Source organism: Gossypium arboreum, chromosome 5 (assembly GCF_025698485.1).
Source record: "Gossypium arboreum isolate Shixiya-1 chromosome 5, ASM2569848v2, whole genome shotgun sequence".
NCBI classification, from domain to species: Eukaryota; Viridiplantae; Streptophyta; class Magnoliopsida; order Malvales; family Malvaceae; genus Gossypium; species Gossypium arboreum.
The window spans coordinates 29,826,494-29,842,752 of NC_069074.1; the positions used below are offsets into that span (position 1 = coordinate 29,826,494).

Sequence of the window (16,259 nt, forward strand, 5' to 3'; positions counted from 1 at the left end):
AAGCCAATTTGATCAAGTCGAAGAAGGCCATGTATTTCACATATCTTTTTTGCAGATGATTTGATATTGTTTTCTTCAAGTGAGGACTAGTAAATATAGGTTATTCATGAATGCTTGAAGGAGTTTAATGAATGGTTTAGCCAGTCTATTAGTCTTGTTAAATCCAAGTTGTATATTTCCCTTAACTTGTCTCGGGAGTCTGCAAGAAAGGTAAGTTGTGTGGTGAGGATTGGGTTAACTAGTAATTTGGTAAAATACTTAGGTGCCTTTGCTTCATGGTAGGGTCACGAAGAAGCCCTATTTGTATTTGGTGGAGAAAACGCAAGCTAAGCTTACCAATTGGAAGGTTAATCGATTGTCAATAGTTGGGAAGAGGTGCTTATTAAATTTTTTCTTAATACCTTGCCTACTTACACAATGCAAACATCTTTGGTACCAACTGTGTGTGCGATTAGCTAGAGAAAATATTGAGGAGATTCTTACGGGGGTGTGGAATGTGCATTTTGTGGATTGAAGGACCCTTTACGGGTGGCTTGGGAATGAAATCTATGTGCCATTGGAATTTGGTTCTCCTTTCTAAGTTAGGGTGGCGATTTTTACATAAAGCGAATAAGTTATGGGTTCAGGTCCTATGCTCAAAATACATTAATGGAGTTAAGTTTATGGCATTACCTAGGCGAAGTAACTACTCATTTACGTGGAAAAGCTTGTTAGCTTGGCACGAGTTATTATCTAAGGGTCTAATTTAGAAAGTCAATAATGGATGCCAAACGTAGTTTTGGTGGGATAGATAGACTCTGACTAGTCATTTAGTTAAACATTGTGTTACGGGTGTCCCCGATAATTTAGCTCAAGTGATTGTTAGAGAGTATTTTGATAATGTTTATTAGTGTTCTCAAGTGTTTTGAGTCAATGCTTCTCGAGAAAGTTGTGGCTATCATCAAAGATAGCCTAACTAGAGTTTCTTCATCCTACGATGATAGACTTATATGAAAGGGGTTTGCTAAATGTTTTTATTTTATTTTATGAAAATGGCCTATGCTTTGTCTATGTCTGTGAATGTATCCATGTCTCAGGTAGTCGCTGCAATTTGGAAGCTTCCAATGTTGTAAAGGATTAGGATGTTTTTATGGTTAGCTTTTAGAGATAGGTTGTTGTCGAATGTAAATCAACAGATAAGGTGCTTAACTGTTAATGCAAGCTGTCCACTTTGCGGTCATGCCTCGGAGAGCACCAACCATATCCTCTGTTTTTGTATTTTTGTCATAGAGGTTCTGAGTAAGCTATTAAGAGCTAATATGGATGTCACATTCTTCTTATTTTCAGTAGATGAATGGTGGTTTTTTAATTTGATTGAGTGTCTGATAGGGATGCGTGTGGAAAAGGACCACAAGTTTGTTCAAGTCATGAATTTGACTTAAGGCTTTAGGTGAATGAAGAAAGTTGGAGTTTGTCACAACTTGAAATGCAAACTAACCAAGCTAGATCTAAATAAAATAAGGACAACAAATAAAACGAAATACTAGATATGTCAAGAACAAGGAAATTGAATCGAAGAAAATATAATCGGTTAAAAAATTTTGAGAAATCAAGTACTAAAATCGAATAAAAACAAGAGAAAATAGAATAATCAAGTTTGGCCAGCCAAGAACAATGAAGAACCAATCAATTGATGATGTTTTGACATGTTCTTGAAAGAGGAAAAGCTATTGAATTGAAATCTAAACAAGAGAAAGAAAACAAATTAGTAATCAATTAAAATTAAATGAAAAGGAAACTTGAATTAAAAAGAAGAGAGTGGCGGCTGGAAAAAAGTTCAAGAATGATGAAATTAGAGTTTCTTGAGTTAAAAGAAACCGTTCTTGAACTTTAAGATAGGCCCCAATCAAAGCTAAAATTAAAATCACCAAACAAAATGTTAGAATGATTAACTAAGCCAAAAGCAAATTGTTTTGTGCAATATGAATTCGACACAAGGAAAGAAAGAAAGAACTCCTATTTTGGATGTTTTTTGATGAGAAAAGATAGGAGAACACCTTTCTTGAATGAAATCAAACTTGGAATTTAATAAAAATAAAGATTAGATTAAAAAAAACATAATAGAAAAATAAAGAAAAGAACGAATAAACATGAAAAAAAGATAGAGATGGCATGTAGAAGTCCTAAGAAGCCTTGGAATTAAGATGAATCCACAACTCCCTTCAAATGACTCTAATTTTCTCTCCAAAAAAGAATCCTTGGCAAGAATGATTCCCACAATTTAAAAAGATTGTTAAAACTTTTCTAAAAGAAAACTTGAAAGAAATTTAAAAAAAAAAAACTTTAAAGAGAGTTTTATGAACTCAAAAGTGAAGCATGAATGAATAAATAACAGGGGAAACGCCCTATTTATAGCCTCCCAAACCCTAACTGATCTCTTAAATTTAAGGAATGTGATAAGTATTCCAACTAAGCATGGCAAATCATCAACTAACTAACTGATTAACATAAAAAAAATGTCTAAGTGTGGAAATATGAAAGGAAATTCGACCAATAGGTTAACTGGGCTCCTTGGACAGACAAATTAAAAGGTTTACAAATTGGGCCACTTAGGCAATTTGGCCTGATTTTCAATTAAGTCCTTCAAACTTCATGATGGGCTTGTGGACATCCCAATAGACCGAATTTCAAGAACTTGGAATTGTTATTCGTTTTATCTAAAAATTGGCTCATATAACCTCGTACATGTAACCCATCACGCACTGGCTTCAAGATTTGGTTTCTTGGACCAAGAATTCCAAGATTTGAAATCTTAATTTTCTTGATTCTTGAAATCACCCAAAATAGAAAAATTAGACCAAAATTTGGTTTCTTGACTTTCTTGAAGAAAGAAAATGAATTTTGCTTTTTGTTTCTCCTTGTATGCGCTTCTAATTGTAACAAGGTCTTAGACAGTCCCATTCTATCTTTCATTGCTTTGCTTTGCTTTTAACCTTGTTATTAGACCTTGCGTAAAAGAAAGCTCATCACGCCAACTGGCCTAAGATTGGGACCTGAGACTCTCACCAGTGTCGTTCTTTACGACTTGGGGATTGGTATTGGCTATTGGTGTTTTCAACGATGTATTGGTATGCTTGGAAGTGGAGAAATGGAGAGGTGTTTGTGGGTTCTTCTTTGACTTTGCATTTCAAAACTTAGGCTGTGACTAGATTGTTGACAGAGATACATGTCGAATCTAATTTGGGTCAACAGTCATTGCAGACTAGGCATGTTGTTCTTTTAAGTTGGGTTAAACCGTCGACTAACTGGTATAAACTTAATGTTGATAGCGGTTGGGATCATAGGAGTGAGAGAGTAGAGGCAAGAGGTGTGATTCGGGACATTATTGACACTTAGTTGGTAGATTTCTTATGTGGGAGTTGTGGCATTAGTCTTGTTGAGTCATGGGACATTTACCATGGTATTTGGGTTGCTTGGACAACAGGTATTAGGAGAATCATTTTTTAGTCGAATTCAACTATGTCAATGGATATGATCTGTAACAGGGTGAGCCATTTTCACCTTTATTTTGGGCTTGTTGAATCCATTCAGGCATCGTTAAGAAATGAATAGCTATAAGAGTTGGAGTATGCCCCTTGAGAACGAAATTTTGTGGTTGATTGGTTAGCAAAGAATGGGCTACTTGGAACCAAAAAGTTGTGCATACGATCGACTGCCACGAGATGTCCTCGATGTTAGCTAATGTTGTGGGTGTCGCCTACACCCATATGATTCTTGAGTAATTGTTTAAGGTGTTTCTCCATTATTGTACCAAAAAAAAAAGTTTAATTAAGTACTAAAGATTTTATAATTGTCTATATTTGTTTTTAAGATTTTTTAACATTTGTCATTGTGGTGATTTATTATTCATGTATAAATTTGTACAATGTAACAAATACAAAACTTTAAGACGTTATTAGACTATATGGTAGGTGAATGGAAAAAATTATATAACATGTATAATTAACACTAAGGTTTGAATTTAGACTTAAAAAGGATACAAAATCTTTCAATTTAATCACTAGAAATAATAAAGTTAAGGTTTAAAACCATAATATTTTATGTTCAAGTCTCGAAATTTGTTGTTTTTATTGATTTTACATAAAAATATTTTCGTAATAATATAATTTATTATAAAAAATAATTTTGTTAGTCATTTTAAACTAAGTTGGTGTTCGATTGTCTCGTGAAACCAATTAAGTAAAAGGTTTTAAGTATAATAATATAGATTTTTAAATTTGTAGTTTAAACTATTTAATTTAAATATATAATTATTGAAAGACACAAAATTTTAATTGTTTATATTCTTTTAAAAAATTGTAAACTTTCTCTTATTAAATTAGTGTTTGATTAATTAGTACCATTTCAAAGAAAAGAGATATATTTATGAATTCAACGAAAGGTTATAATGTACACACACCAAGTGGGTGAAATAAATAAAGAATAATATAAAAGTAAATAATTTTATTGGTAAATTATACTTAATGTCATTATTTATTGTTATTAAATTATTAATAAGTTTATGTTGTGATCATTTAATTTAAAAATAATAAAATGATCATTGAAATATTAGAAAATTTTCATTTAAGTCACTAGGTTGTTATGGTCTTCTTTGTTCACATCATCTGCACCAATCGAAAGCTTTTTTTCTCTTTTTTTTTCTACAGTTCAACTTTTTTCATGAAACAACTTTGAACTTTTTAAATTTGTGAATCAAAATTCAAACAACTTTCTTCTTCGATCTTCGACACTGACCATCAGATCAACTTGAATCTAAGGTATACACTTTCGAATAGTTCAATGACCATTTTATAACTTTTTGAAGTTAAGTAACCAAAATGTAAATTTACTAATAATTTAATGACCTTGAGTATAGTTTTCCCTAATTTTATCAATGAAACCATGGTTGTGTGAGACTTTAGAATCTTGAATATCCCAATTCAACTCTCACACTAGTTTTGGTTAAAAGTAAGAGGCTGATTTTTATTTTATTTTTAAAAATTAAATTATTTGTATAACTATACTAATAACTTTTAATTTATAATTTGGCTTATTTTATATTTTCTGTATTTATATTTAATTAACTTGTGAGATAAACTTATTTAAGAATTTTAATATAGCATAGATGTCAAATAGGCTGGAAGTTGAAACCAAATACGATTAAGAAACTAAAGAAAATTATAGGGTGGTATATGCAAAGATGTTGACTATAAAGGATGCAAATGCAATTTGTCCCCTAAAATAGAGGGCTGCCCCAATCAGGACTTGGCAATAGATCGGCTTATTTCCTAACCACAAGTTTAGATACGCCACTGTACACGTTTCGTCTTCTCGGCCACTATAATGCCACGTCATGTCAATTGGGTCCCACCATCCTCACACAAAATTCTTCTTTCTTTTTTTTCCTTCTAATTTCAGTTTCTCTCTCTGCCTCTGTTTCTTTAATGTTTATACTTAAAACTCTTCCATTTGCTTTATCTCCCCTCTCGAAATAATAGATTTTTGAAAAATATAAAAGAAAAAGTTAATCTTTGTTGAAAGTTTAAAAAAAAAAAATTCGGTTTTTATTTATTTGGATATGTTTTATTTATTCTCGTTGTAGTTTGTTTTGTATTTAAAAAATATTTTTTTGGTGGAAATTGGCTATGTGTGGAGCAATTTCGTCACGTGCATTTGAATTGGGATTCGGAACTGGATTCGTGATTAGCTGCGGCTTCTTTGGAGATGTTTGATTGGAACGACGAAGAGGTAATTAGATCTAACTTTTTTTCTTTTTTTTTTCTTTTTAAAATAAGATTTCTTTCTCGTTGCTCTGTATTTTTCTTTAGATTTCTGGGAATTTTGTTAAGAGTAAAATACACTTCTTTAATAATATTTTTTGTACTTGGTATATATTTAATTGAAAATATTTGTTTATATTTACTGTATGTACTCTGCCATGGATGTTTTCTATTAAATTTACTGTACTCGGAAATAATTTAACTGGAACTTTTTTAATAACGGGAGGGGCAGGAGTGTTCAAAGATGGAACCAAGTAAACCAGTGCTTTGCCGGTTGACTTTTACTACAATAACTGAATGATTATGTTTAGGTTTTTCCTGGTATTTCTATTTAAGGAAATGTTTTCTATTAAGATTGTGTCAGAATTATCAATTATAGTAACTATAATCAACTCATGCATTTAACTAGTTTTCTTTTATTTTAGTCAATATAAACTTTCTTGGCCTAGCGGTTAAGCCTTTGTTGGCTAAAGATCAGGGTTCAAACCCTGTTGTTTTCATATATCAATAATGTCATGAAAAACTATGGATCTTAGAAATTTTTTGCTTAAAAAGGCAGTCTCTTTTCTTGCTTGAGTTGAAAGCAAAAAGTAGCAGTCTGGGATTTAGGTATAGAAAATTTTCTATGTTTGACATGGGAATGAGATTGATATTAGAGATGTGGACAGCAAGGTAAATGTACTGGAGTTGGAGAACCCTAAGGATAACTTTAGTCTCAAATTCTTTTGAAGGATGTTTTATGGGGTTAACTTAGCGTGGAGCTTTGGTCTTTATCATGTGTTAGATCAGTTCATTATAAAGAGTTTATTCGGGTTCGGATGAATGGACATGAACTATTTTGCTATTACGTAAACAGTGTATGTTTATGGAGAGTTTATTCTATCTTCCGTAGCATCTCAAAAGCTGCAATCTAGATGAAGTAAAAGAATGCTGTGATCAAATGCATTCTGATCAGTACTGGTTCTAGGACAATAAGTGGAGGGCCTAAATTTTCATATAAGACATGCGGAAACATAATATACTTAACAGATGTGGGATAACACCACTTAACACTTCTCTTGTGGACAATCTGATCTGGAACCTCAGATGGGTTAGGCAGCTACAACAACATAACAAGTACTGTGTTAAAGCATCCAACCTAAAAGCCAACTGGTAATAGGTAGAGGGGCTCAACTTTAATATAAACAATAGGAAAACCCAATATTTAACTTATGTTGGATAACACCACGTAACGGTTTATGGGAGAAGTTTTCTTTAATAGGTAGAGTTCTCAGCTCCCAAGTACTGAGGGAGCCTGCCCAAACCCTCTAGGGTGGTTGGACACATGTTTATGGTTGGCCCTATTGAACCAGATGGGTAGAAGCTACTTGGGTGATTATTTTAATATCCATATTGCTATTATGTTATATTATAAATATTAATTGTGTTCTTTTACATAATTTTATGATTTTTGAAGTTTTTTAATGATAATAGTATTTTACTTGTTTTCCAAACTCGAAGAATTATGGTTTTATTTGAAAAAAATGATTTTATAGTACCCCATATTATTATAGTTTCAAGTAACGTAGGGGTTTAGCATTGAGTATATAGATTTGGAGAGTTTTGATGCTGAGAATTGAGTATTGAGATTTTTAGAAATTTCATTAAAAAATTACATATTAATTCTCAAGTGTTTTGATGAGAAACTTGTTATACATCGTGAGTGGGTGATAGTATGTATATGATGGAGAATTCCTTTTATTCCTAACTGAAATTTCATCTCACCTTAATCATGAATTGCTGGGGAGATTAACTTTCTATTACACTGCCTTGGTTTTTATTGGACTGACATATTAGATTGGCAGACATCCATGGTTCTTTATAGCATATGGTTAAGACTTCTGTAAATGACTGCTTCTTGTCTTTTCTAGTTCTTAGTTTTTGCAGCCTAAGGTAGACTTTGCTTTTTCTTTTTCTCCTCTTTTGCCTTACATTTGGGAGAGTCACAACTTTTTACATACGTAAGTGAGCTAATTATTGTAACTTTCAAAGAAAAATCCTTGAATATATTCCTTTCCTTACCATTTGCAGCTGGGGCTTGTCTAAAACTTGTCTGCAGGTGCATGGGAAGTAGCATTATAAGCTTGGTAACAATGGCTGGTTAACATATGACCTGACCTGTGTTTGCTCTATCAATAAGCAATTGACTTATGATTTGAATGCATTAGCTTGACATCCAAGTGGGACAAAAAGTAGGGTACTTCATTTTTATTTTTGCAACTTTTTACTTTGTATGCTTCTTGAAATTAGTGTTATCTAAGGTTAAATTCTTGGGAAGGATGCTTTGAAATTTGATTTGAAGTAATTATTATATATTATTAGGTAACATAGGAAAAGCAAAAATTCTTGAGATGAAAGTCATTTTTGGAGCCAAATCTTTTTCTTTTTTTTGAAAGGCAACTATTATTAGATAATAAGAATATGACACCTGAGCAACAGACCATAAAGGAATACAACCACAGAACATTAAACCAAGAGGGATAAAATCCCAATGAAAAATGAGCGATCTATTTAGTACATCCTACCCTATTACAAACAAGAATAGAGAGATGTTTAAGCATTAGTGGATTTTGAGTGAATCCAGAGGGATAAAATTCCAATGGAACCAAATCATGTTGAAGGAAGACTTAGTGGACTCTAAATGAAGTCTAGACATCTGAGAAAAGGGAGAGAGCGTTAAGAGGCTTCGCAAAGTTAACAAAGTAACTATCTTGGTTGGTGAGAGACTTTGAAGATTATTGTTCATAATTTTCGTTCAAGGAACCTGTAAAGTATCCTTCTGGTATCTTAAGAGTTCTAAATGATTTCTATGTGTTTTTCTGTGGGAATTTATTGTTGTTGTATCTGATTGATGTTAGAGAGCATGAAAAAGGCATTGATTTAACCAGGCAATCCTATGGAGCTTCAGCTTTGTGCTAGCTTTTCAGTTTCTTTTTCCTTCAATACAATTATTTTGACTGCTTAAATATATAATAATACCTTATTTGATGGTGATATGAGTGTTTATATATTTTCAGCTAAAGAATATAATATGGGATGATTCTGGTGAGACTGATAGCTTTGTAGTACCTTACCAAGAGGGAAGTGAAAACTGTTGTAGTAAGAAGGAATGGAGTCAAGCAACTACAGTCATAAAGCCTGATGAGCAAAAGAAACCTGGAGATGAAGTTGATCTTTGTGAAAGAAAGTTGGATGGCAGTTCCAATTTCAATACAAAGGGAGGGATTGACACCTCAGGAGTTGGCATTGGTTCGTGGCCAGAGTTATCTTTATCTAATGCAGCAAAAACTGATCAGAATTCCATGGGTAGTGAAGTATCTAACAGTTTGGTTGAAGTAACTAAATGCAGTTCAGAAAATGGTAAGAATATTAGTGTTATTCAGACTAAAGACAATAGCATTTATTTCTTTGTTATTGCTTTATAACCCTAATTATCCACTTTTCTTAACAGCAGAGACAGCTGAACTTGGTAAAGATCCTGAAAATTTTCAAAATCCCAGTGAAGGTAAAGAACAAGGTGATTTAGTTGACTACAGCTGGGCTAACATTGGAAGTTTTGATGATCTTGATCGAATTTTTAGGTAAATACAATTCATACCTTAATTGTAGCTTATGAAAGCATTGTCTTGACAATCTTGTCTGGAAGATTGGTATTTCTGCAGTCAGGCAAGTAGTATGGTTCTCATGTTTCCTTTTGAACTTAGTAAGTAACCACAAGTTGATATCTCAGCATGGAACTAACAATCTTCATGTCTTCACATAAATGACCTTCTATTTTCATGGAATTTCCCTTTAAAAGTTTCTACTTTCATTTGCTCTTAAGTTATAGTTATTCTTCATACCTCAAATGTGGGACCAAAGAACCTGAAACTCCTGAACTAGTTTGATCACTCAGGTTGTCCAATTTTGTATACTGTTTTTAGCTGTACCCCTTAATTTTTTAGCAGTTCTCCGAACTGGTATAACAAAACTTGGGAGTTCTACAGCACTCCCCCCCCTTCTGGGGGGAAAAAGAGAACTCCAATCATAATGTTCTTTTTCTTATTTCCCCTTTTGTCATATATCATGACATCCATCTGATTCAATATTCTCACAAGTGATGATTTTGCAGTAATGATGACCCAATATTTGGCAATGTAAGTTTTGGTAGTGCTTATGAGTTATGGTCCTCATCTAAAGAGGTAACAGACAGCCCAGGGAAATCCTTTCCTACTGCCTTGGACTCTCCTAGCGTAGGGATTGGAGCATTAAAGAGCACATCTGAGCCTTTGGAAATCAAAAGTGAATATGAGGAGCAAGATAACCAGTTATTTGCCCTTAGCTATGGGAAACCAGGTGGTTCTACATCTCATGGTCTGCACAATGAAGAATTTCCTGGAGATAAAAGAAAATCCGTAATTGAGGGGCAGGTGTGAAATATCAACATGCCATATGATCAATTCTTTGTTATGCTTTCAACATGGTCAATCAAACCGAAGTAATAATGTATCATTCCGACTTTCACAGATAAATGTGGAAACTGCAGGGAAAAGAAGTGCATCAAAGTCTCATCTCAATGCTGAAAAAGTTGTGACCCTTGATGAATTGGCTAAAAAGGTATTACTATCATACTCTTAATACTTAATCTTTCAAATTATCTTTGGTTTGCGGTATTTCTCTTCAAGGTTTATGATAAAATACTGCTTTCCATGGTCTTTGGAATTGCCAGTTTTATGATGTCTCATTCCTTGTGCATTTACAGAACTATAGGAGTAAGCTTATTGAACCTTTCTTGTACAATCTATAGGGAGGGGAGAGAGGGCCTAGCATATTTCTGCGCAGAACACTAAGTAAATGGTTTTGTCAGTTATAAACAAGATAGATGGATCGAATTTATTCATCAGGTGCCTGAAAATTAGTGCGTCTTGCTTGGTATTTTTTGTCCATGGAAGATCTGTAACAGTTTTATCTAATGAAAACCATCTGAACCGGAAGTGCCTCTCCTTGTATATTTATGATGTTATATTTAACTTTTGACATTGTAACTGTGATTATGTTCCTTCCGGTGAACAAAAATATCTTTCAAGCCCCTGTGGCAATGTTTTTGTTTTTTATTCTAGCTTTTGGTAGATGTGATATAATTCAGAATAGTTAATAGATTGTTAGAATAACTTAATTCAATTTTTTTACTGCTTGAGTTTGGCTCAGCTCGGTCACACCCCTAGGGAGGATGTTATGAATAGGCAATACCTTATTGCATTAATTTAGTTGCATAAATTTAGGTGTTGTCTTCAAGATGCCAATGTGGATTAATACTTCTCTGTGCAGGCAGGCAAGTTGAATAAGCTATTGAAATTTCAAAAACGAACTGAAGAAATAGGTGAGACAAAACTGGTACAGGACTTATATGATACCTGGACTCCATCTGGAAAGCCGGTGGCTGAATATGAAAATAAGTTGGCTACCTCCATGGTAAAATCTTCTCCAACTTCAGTTGTAAATCAGCAGAAGCAGCTTCGAGAATCTGACTCGCTGCAGTACCAACACATCTCCAATTCATTTGTAGCCCCTTCCACATATGGGAATCTTTTAAACCAATGTCCTGCAATACCTGCTTTATCCAACATCCAGTCTGGTGAATTTTATCAGCAGCCCTTACTTTCTTGTTATAATGTTTCCCCTGGTAAGGCAAATCAGGTAAAAAGATCAGTTAAGGCTGCTGCTACACCCTTGAGCATGACACCTCAGGAAAAAATAGAAAAGCTGAGGCGGCGTCAACAAATGCAAGCACTGTTTGCCATTCAGAAACAACAGCAGCAGTTTACCAATCAAGTTCCATGTATCAATCACTCTATCATTCAAAAATCTACTCAAGAAAATCAATTTCCTCACATTGGAGGAGCCGATATTGAAGATCATAGTGTTCCTGCCTCTTTTGACCCAGCCTCACCTCGAGAGCAAGATGATTCTAACACAGTCTCTGTTGTAATTGATGACTGTTCACTGGAGGAAACAGTACTTTATCAGCTACAAGATATAATCACAAAGGTATGCATAAGTTACTGGTAAAGTATTTTTCCCCCTTGCTGACTAATAGGGAATTTGACACCAACAAATCAACTTTTGCAGTTGGATGTGAGAATTAGACTTTGCATAAGAGATAGCTTGTACCGGTTGGCTCAAAACGCAATACAGAGACATCATGCTAATGGCACTAGCTGCAATAACAAAAGTGGCAGGGATGAAAATAAAGTTGCGAAAGAAGAAAATAAGAATTATAACAGGTTAGTATACTCTCTGCTATTGCATTTTTATTTAACTCAAAAGTGAAACTAAGGCTCTGTTTAGTTTAGAAAATAATTTTCATTTTGTATTTTTTGAAAATTGAAAAACACTTTTAGCAAATAAAATTAAAATGTTTTCAACAAAATAAAATATGAGAACATGTTTGGAACCCATTTTTCAACAAGTGTTGTGTAGTGATGAGGCACATTGTAAAGGGAGAGAATTCAAGTTCGAATTGTGGAGATGATATTGTTGGGCGGGACTGTCATGAAATCTGAAATGATTAATCTCTCTTGACTGTAAAACAAGCATGGAGGATACCTTGGTTCTAAAAGAAACATGAGAAATAAAATAAAATAAAATAAAAACTTTATACATTTATATTGATTTAAACTAGGGTAAGAGTTTTGATATTTTAAAATTATTGAAAAAGAATAAATTTTGCCTTTATATGGGTTTGAATCAGGGACAAGTCATTAATTAAAATTGAAGTTAAAAGACCCTTATTTTCAACTTTTTCAGATTTATAAAGATTATTAGTGAAAACAAAGAAAACAACTATTTATTTTTTTCTAATTTTCATATATTTTCGTTTTTAAAATAAAAATTTTATATAGTGTTTTCATTTTCCAAAAAAACAAAAGCGAAAATGGTCTATATTTCTTGAAACCAAACACTTCTTTAGTGTCTTTACATTTTCCATTTTCACATATTTTGGTTGTTCTTGGAAAGGTTATTCTATGTCTTGAAATTTACACTGGTTCTACTAAAGTTAAATAGCACTTGATTAACTAAGGTTTCCACCATTGATGGATGTATTCTTTCTGAAAAGATGAAAATTATAAATAAAAAGGCCCCCTTTCTTTTCTCCTCTAGCTTGATGGACTGAGGATCTTGCTCTTCTCCTGCTTTATGACAATTTTCTGATTCATACATTTTAAATAAACATAGTTTCTATCATTAGAATGAATGCTGTCTTCATCTCTCTTACAGCTAAAATTTTGAAGAGCTCAGCACCTCTTTCATGTCCATTTTGTCACTTAAATTATTACTCCAGTTCCACTTTTTCCTTTAAATGAGATTCAACCATGGAAGGATAACAGTAGATTCCTTTTGTATGCATGCAATTTTAGTCGAGCATATTAATATTTTTTTTATCTTTTCTATCCTCTTTTACTTGATTGAAAATCAAACCATAGTTAGTAGCTTATGATTAAATCAGACTTTAATTGTATCAGTTCCTTTTTGACGGTTTGCTTCAAGACCATAGTCATGATTAATAGCTTAGGTTTGAGATAATTTACACCTTATGAGATAACCTGATCAAAGAGTTCTGCTTATGTGTTCTCATGGTATTCAATATAATATAGTGCCCAATAGATCCATTCTAGCTCATATCGACAACCAATAAGATTTAATATACCTATATGAAAATGTCAAAGAATAGTCAATTATGACCGTAAATATAGGAAATTCATTTGCAAATGAGAAGAATTTGCAGGGGATACTGAATGTTCTATGCTACATTATTTTGTGGAAGAAACTCAAATTTTGGTCAACTTTTGAATTTGGCCTGTGCTTGAAGCATATAACTTAAGGTGTCATGCTTTGACATGGAGATGGGTGTCAGGCATAGCAATATGTCTGTCTGCACTTTCCTATGATGAAAAAATAGATTAAAAAAGGCCATTGATATTAATGAAACTATGCATAGTAGAACTTTGAGTATTTCCAGTTGAAACTGAAATCCGCAATATTTATGTTAGTATCGGACACTTAACAAAGAATATGCTTTTAGAGTGTTTGACAATTAGAATTCTAGGTCCTAATGAACACAGCAATGGAACTCTGTCTAGCAGGATCAATCTACACTGTCCCATTTCATTACAGTATCTTGGGAGGGAACTATTGTCCACATTCGATTTCCATTTTTCCCTGTTACTAGTTAGTGTCTGCTAAGATGTATGTAGTTGGATTTGGGTGCAAGTGTCGGGCATGGGTATGTTTAAACTTTTTAAAGATATTTGGAGGGTCCTTGGAGGATCATATCCCCATTCCCATGTCCCAATATGCATCAGACACGAGTATTTCAAGGGAAATGAAGAGTAGGAGCAACATAGGAAATGACTTCATGTTATCTTCTGCCAGGGTGATATTCTTCGTGTAAGTTAAAGATGTACATGATTACTCCATTGTGTTTATGGATTATCTGCTTCTCTTCTTAAACTTCATAAGTTTCCATGATCCGGTCACCTCAAATAAACTCAAAACTTAAAAGTATTAATATGGTTTCAGTTGGTGTTAATTATTTGGTATTATATCATTTTAAAGTCATTCTTCTGAACTTTCAAGGTTCTTTCCCTGGACCAACAGCCTTCTCTGACTTAAAAGGCCCATTTTAAACCCTTAATTAAGCATTTTATGCTTGTTTCATGGAATTGGAAGCCGAAGTCTCATTTTGTTTTCCTTGAATGTATAATGGTACAGGATGTCAGAGGCGGAAACTGAGACCAATCCAATTGACCGTGCTGTTGCTCATTTACTCTTCCATCGGCCTCTGGAGTTGTCCGGAAAGCATACTGAGACACCTGAATCGCCTGCTTCTGTAAAATTCCCATTTGAACACAAACCTGCTGGTTTAATGAGTTTGCCAATGGGCTGCGTGTCAGACAAATCACAAGTTAAACAAAACCTTTCCCACCAGGTGTCAAAAGTTCCTTCCCCATTGGTGGATTCCCAACCAGTGGAGCAATTTAAGAACAGCCCTTGCATAGATACTTCTGAGAATGCATCGACTTATGGACCTGCAGACGGTGCACCTGAGGAGGTAGAGGCCTCGCAGTGAAATCTAGAATTGTTTTATAAAGGTAATTTCTCCCTTTAATATTTCTATGGGCATGAAATTCATGCTTTGGACTGTTATATGGATTTGCTGGTAATTTGAGAGGTATTTCTTTTCTTATCAGCTGAGTTGATCTATTTAATCTTTATCGCAGAGTCATCAGCGTCCTCCTAGTTACACGACCTGGAGCCTTAAAACATTATCATTTCAAGAATCTGTGGACATCTTTTATCAGCATCTGTACACAAAAACTGCTAAGGTGCTTGTGTTTTGAATTCCATTTTGGTATTATTTATCTGACATACTCCCTGGAGACAACTTGAATATGTGTGTCATGTCATCTAATCTTGAACCTTGCTAGATACGTATATTTATGTTTGAATATGTGTCGTTTTACTTCTATTCTTCCTTACTCCCAGTTCGAATTTCCTACGATCTGAAGCTCATTATAGATTTGATGCATCGTAGACATCCTGTTTTAAGCTATATTTTTCGTGCCATGTTATTTGGCCACCACATATTTAATAAATCTTGGAGGATACATATATTTGCCATTTCTATTTTAAGCTTCATACATAGTATTGTGCTTACCAATGCTACATGGGATTCTAATTCAGACTAGTCTTGGCTTGGTACGTAAATGTTTAATTTGACGTTTTCTTCATTACTTTGTATCTATATCAAAATGTGTTACCAGCTAATGGCAAGGCCAACCATCAAGTACTGCAGTCCTCTTCTTTGGACCAGGGAAGATGACCTTTTTTGGTTAAATTTGAGGAAAGAAAAAGATCTCAAAATGTACACCATCTTCACAAATTAATTACTACCACCAAAGTTCTGTATCAATATTTATATAAATATGAACTGCGATTATTACATAGGTAAAATTATTAAGTTACTAGTATATCAAAATTTATGAAAATATCAATTATTTTAAACCTCATTATGGGTTAAATTTTAAAACTATATATGGATCCTGGTTTTTTAGCTTAAAGAGTTTACAAAGTATTCGGATTTTTATCTGAAAAATTATTTAATTTCACCCTTCAAGTGTTTTTTAGCTTAAAGAGTTTACAAAGTATTCGGATTTTTATCTGAAAAATTATTTAATTTCACCCTTCAAGTCAGCTCTTTAATCCTTAACTTTTCCAGTATTTACATCACATGTCATATTAAAATTGTATCGAAAAATAATGTTTTTTTTATAAATTTTTTAAAAGTTATAAAATACAAGAATCTATATTTTATTTTATATATTGTATTAATTATCACTTATCTTCTCAACCCATCTTACTAATTTAATTTAGCATCTCAAA

The 16,259-nt window shown here is 33.3% G+C and overlaps 1 protein-coding gene across 2 annotated transcripts; it reads left to right on the forward strand.

Annotated features, from left to right (window-relative positions):
- The first annotated feature begins 5,370 nt into the window (after positions 1 to 5,370).
- Positions 5,371 to 15,503, forward strand: LOC108453779 (protein LNK2). Of its 2 annotated transcripts, none has more exons than XM_017752073.2 (9): positions 5,371 to 5,766; positions 8,855 to 9,197; positions 9,289 to 9,418; positions 9,949 to 10,246; positions 10,344 to 10,433; positions 11,145 to 11,864; positions 11,946 to 12,100; positions 14,589 to 14,968; positions 15,098 to 15,503. In XM_017752073.2, the coding sequence occupies exons 1-8, from the start codon at positions 5,743 to 5,745 to the stop codon at positions 14,944 to 14,946; spliced, it is 2,118 nt and encodes a 705-aa protein (XP_017607562.1). In that variant the 5' UTR covers positions 5,371 to 5,742; the 3' UTR covers positions 14,947 to 14,968; positions 15,098 to 15,503. The 2 variants fall into 2 exon arrangements, with proteins under 2 accessions (XP_017607562.1, XP_017607563.1); XM_017752074.2 differs by having other exon boundaries at positions 9,292 to 9,418.
- The last annotated feature ends 756 nt before the right edge of the window (positions 15,504 to 16,259 follow it).

Bases quoted from the DNA above. Each gene is read 5' to 3' on its own strand.
- LOC108453779 (XM_017752073.2), top strand. From the start codon at position 5,743: ATGTTTGATTGGAACGACGAAGAG. The intron at 9,198-9,288 runs GTAAGAATATTA...TTTTCTTAACAG, and splicing joins TAAATGCAGTTCAGAAAATG to CAGAGACAGCTGAACTTGGT. The intron at 9,419-9,948 runs GTAAATACAATT...ATGATTTTGCAG, and splicing joins GATCTTGATCGAATTTTTAG to TAATGATGACCCAATATTTG.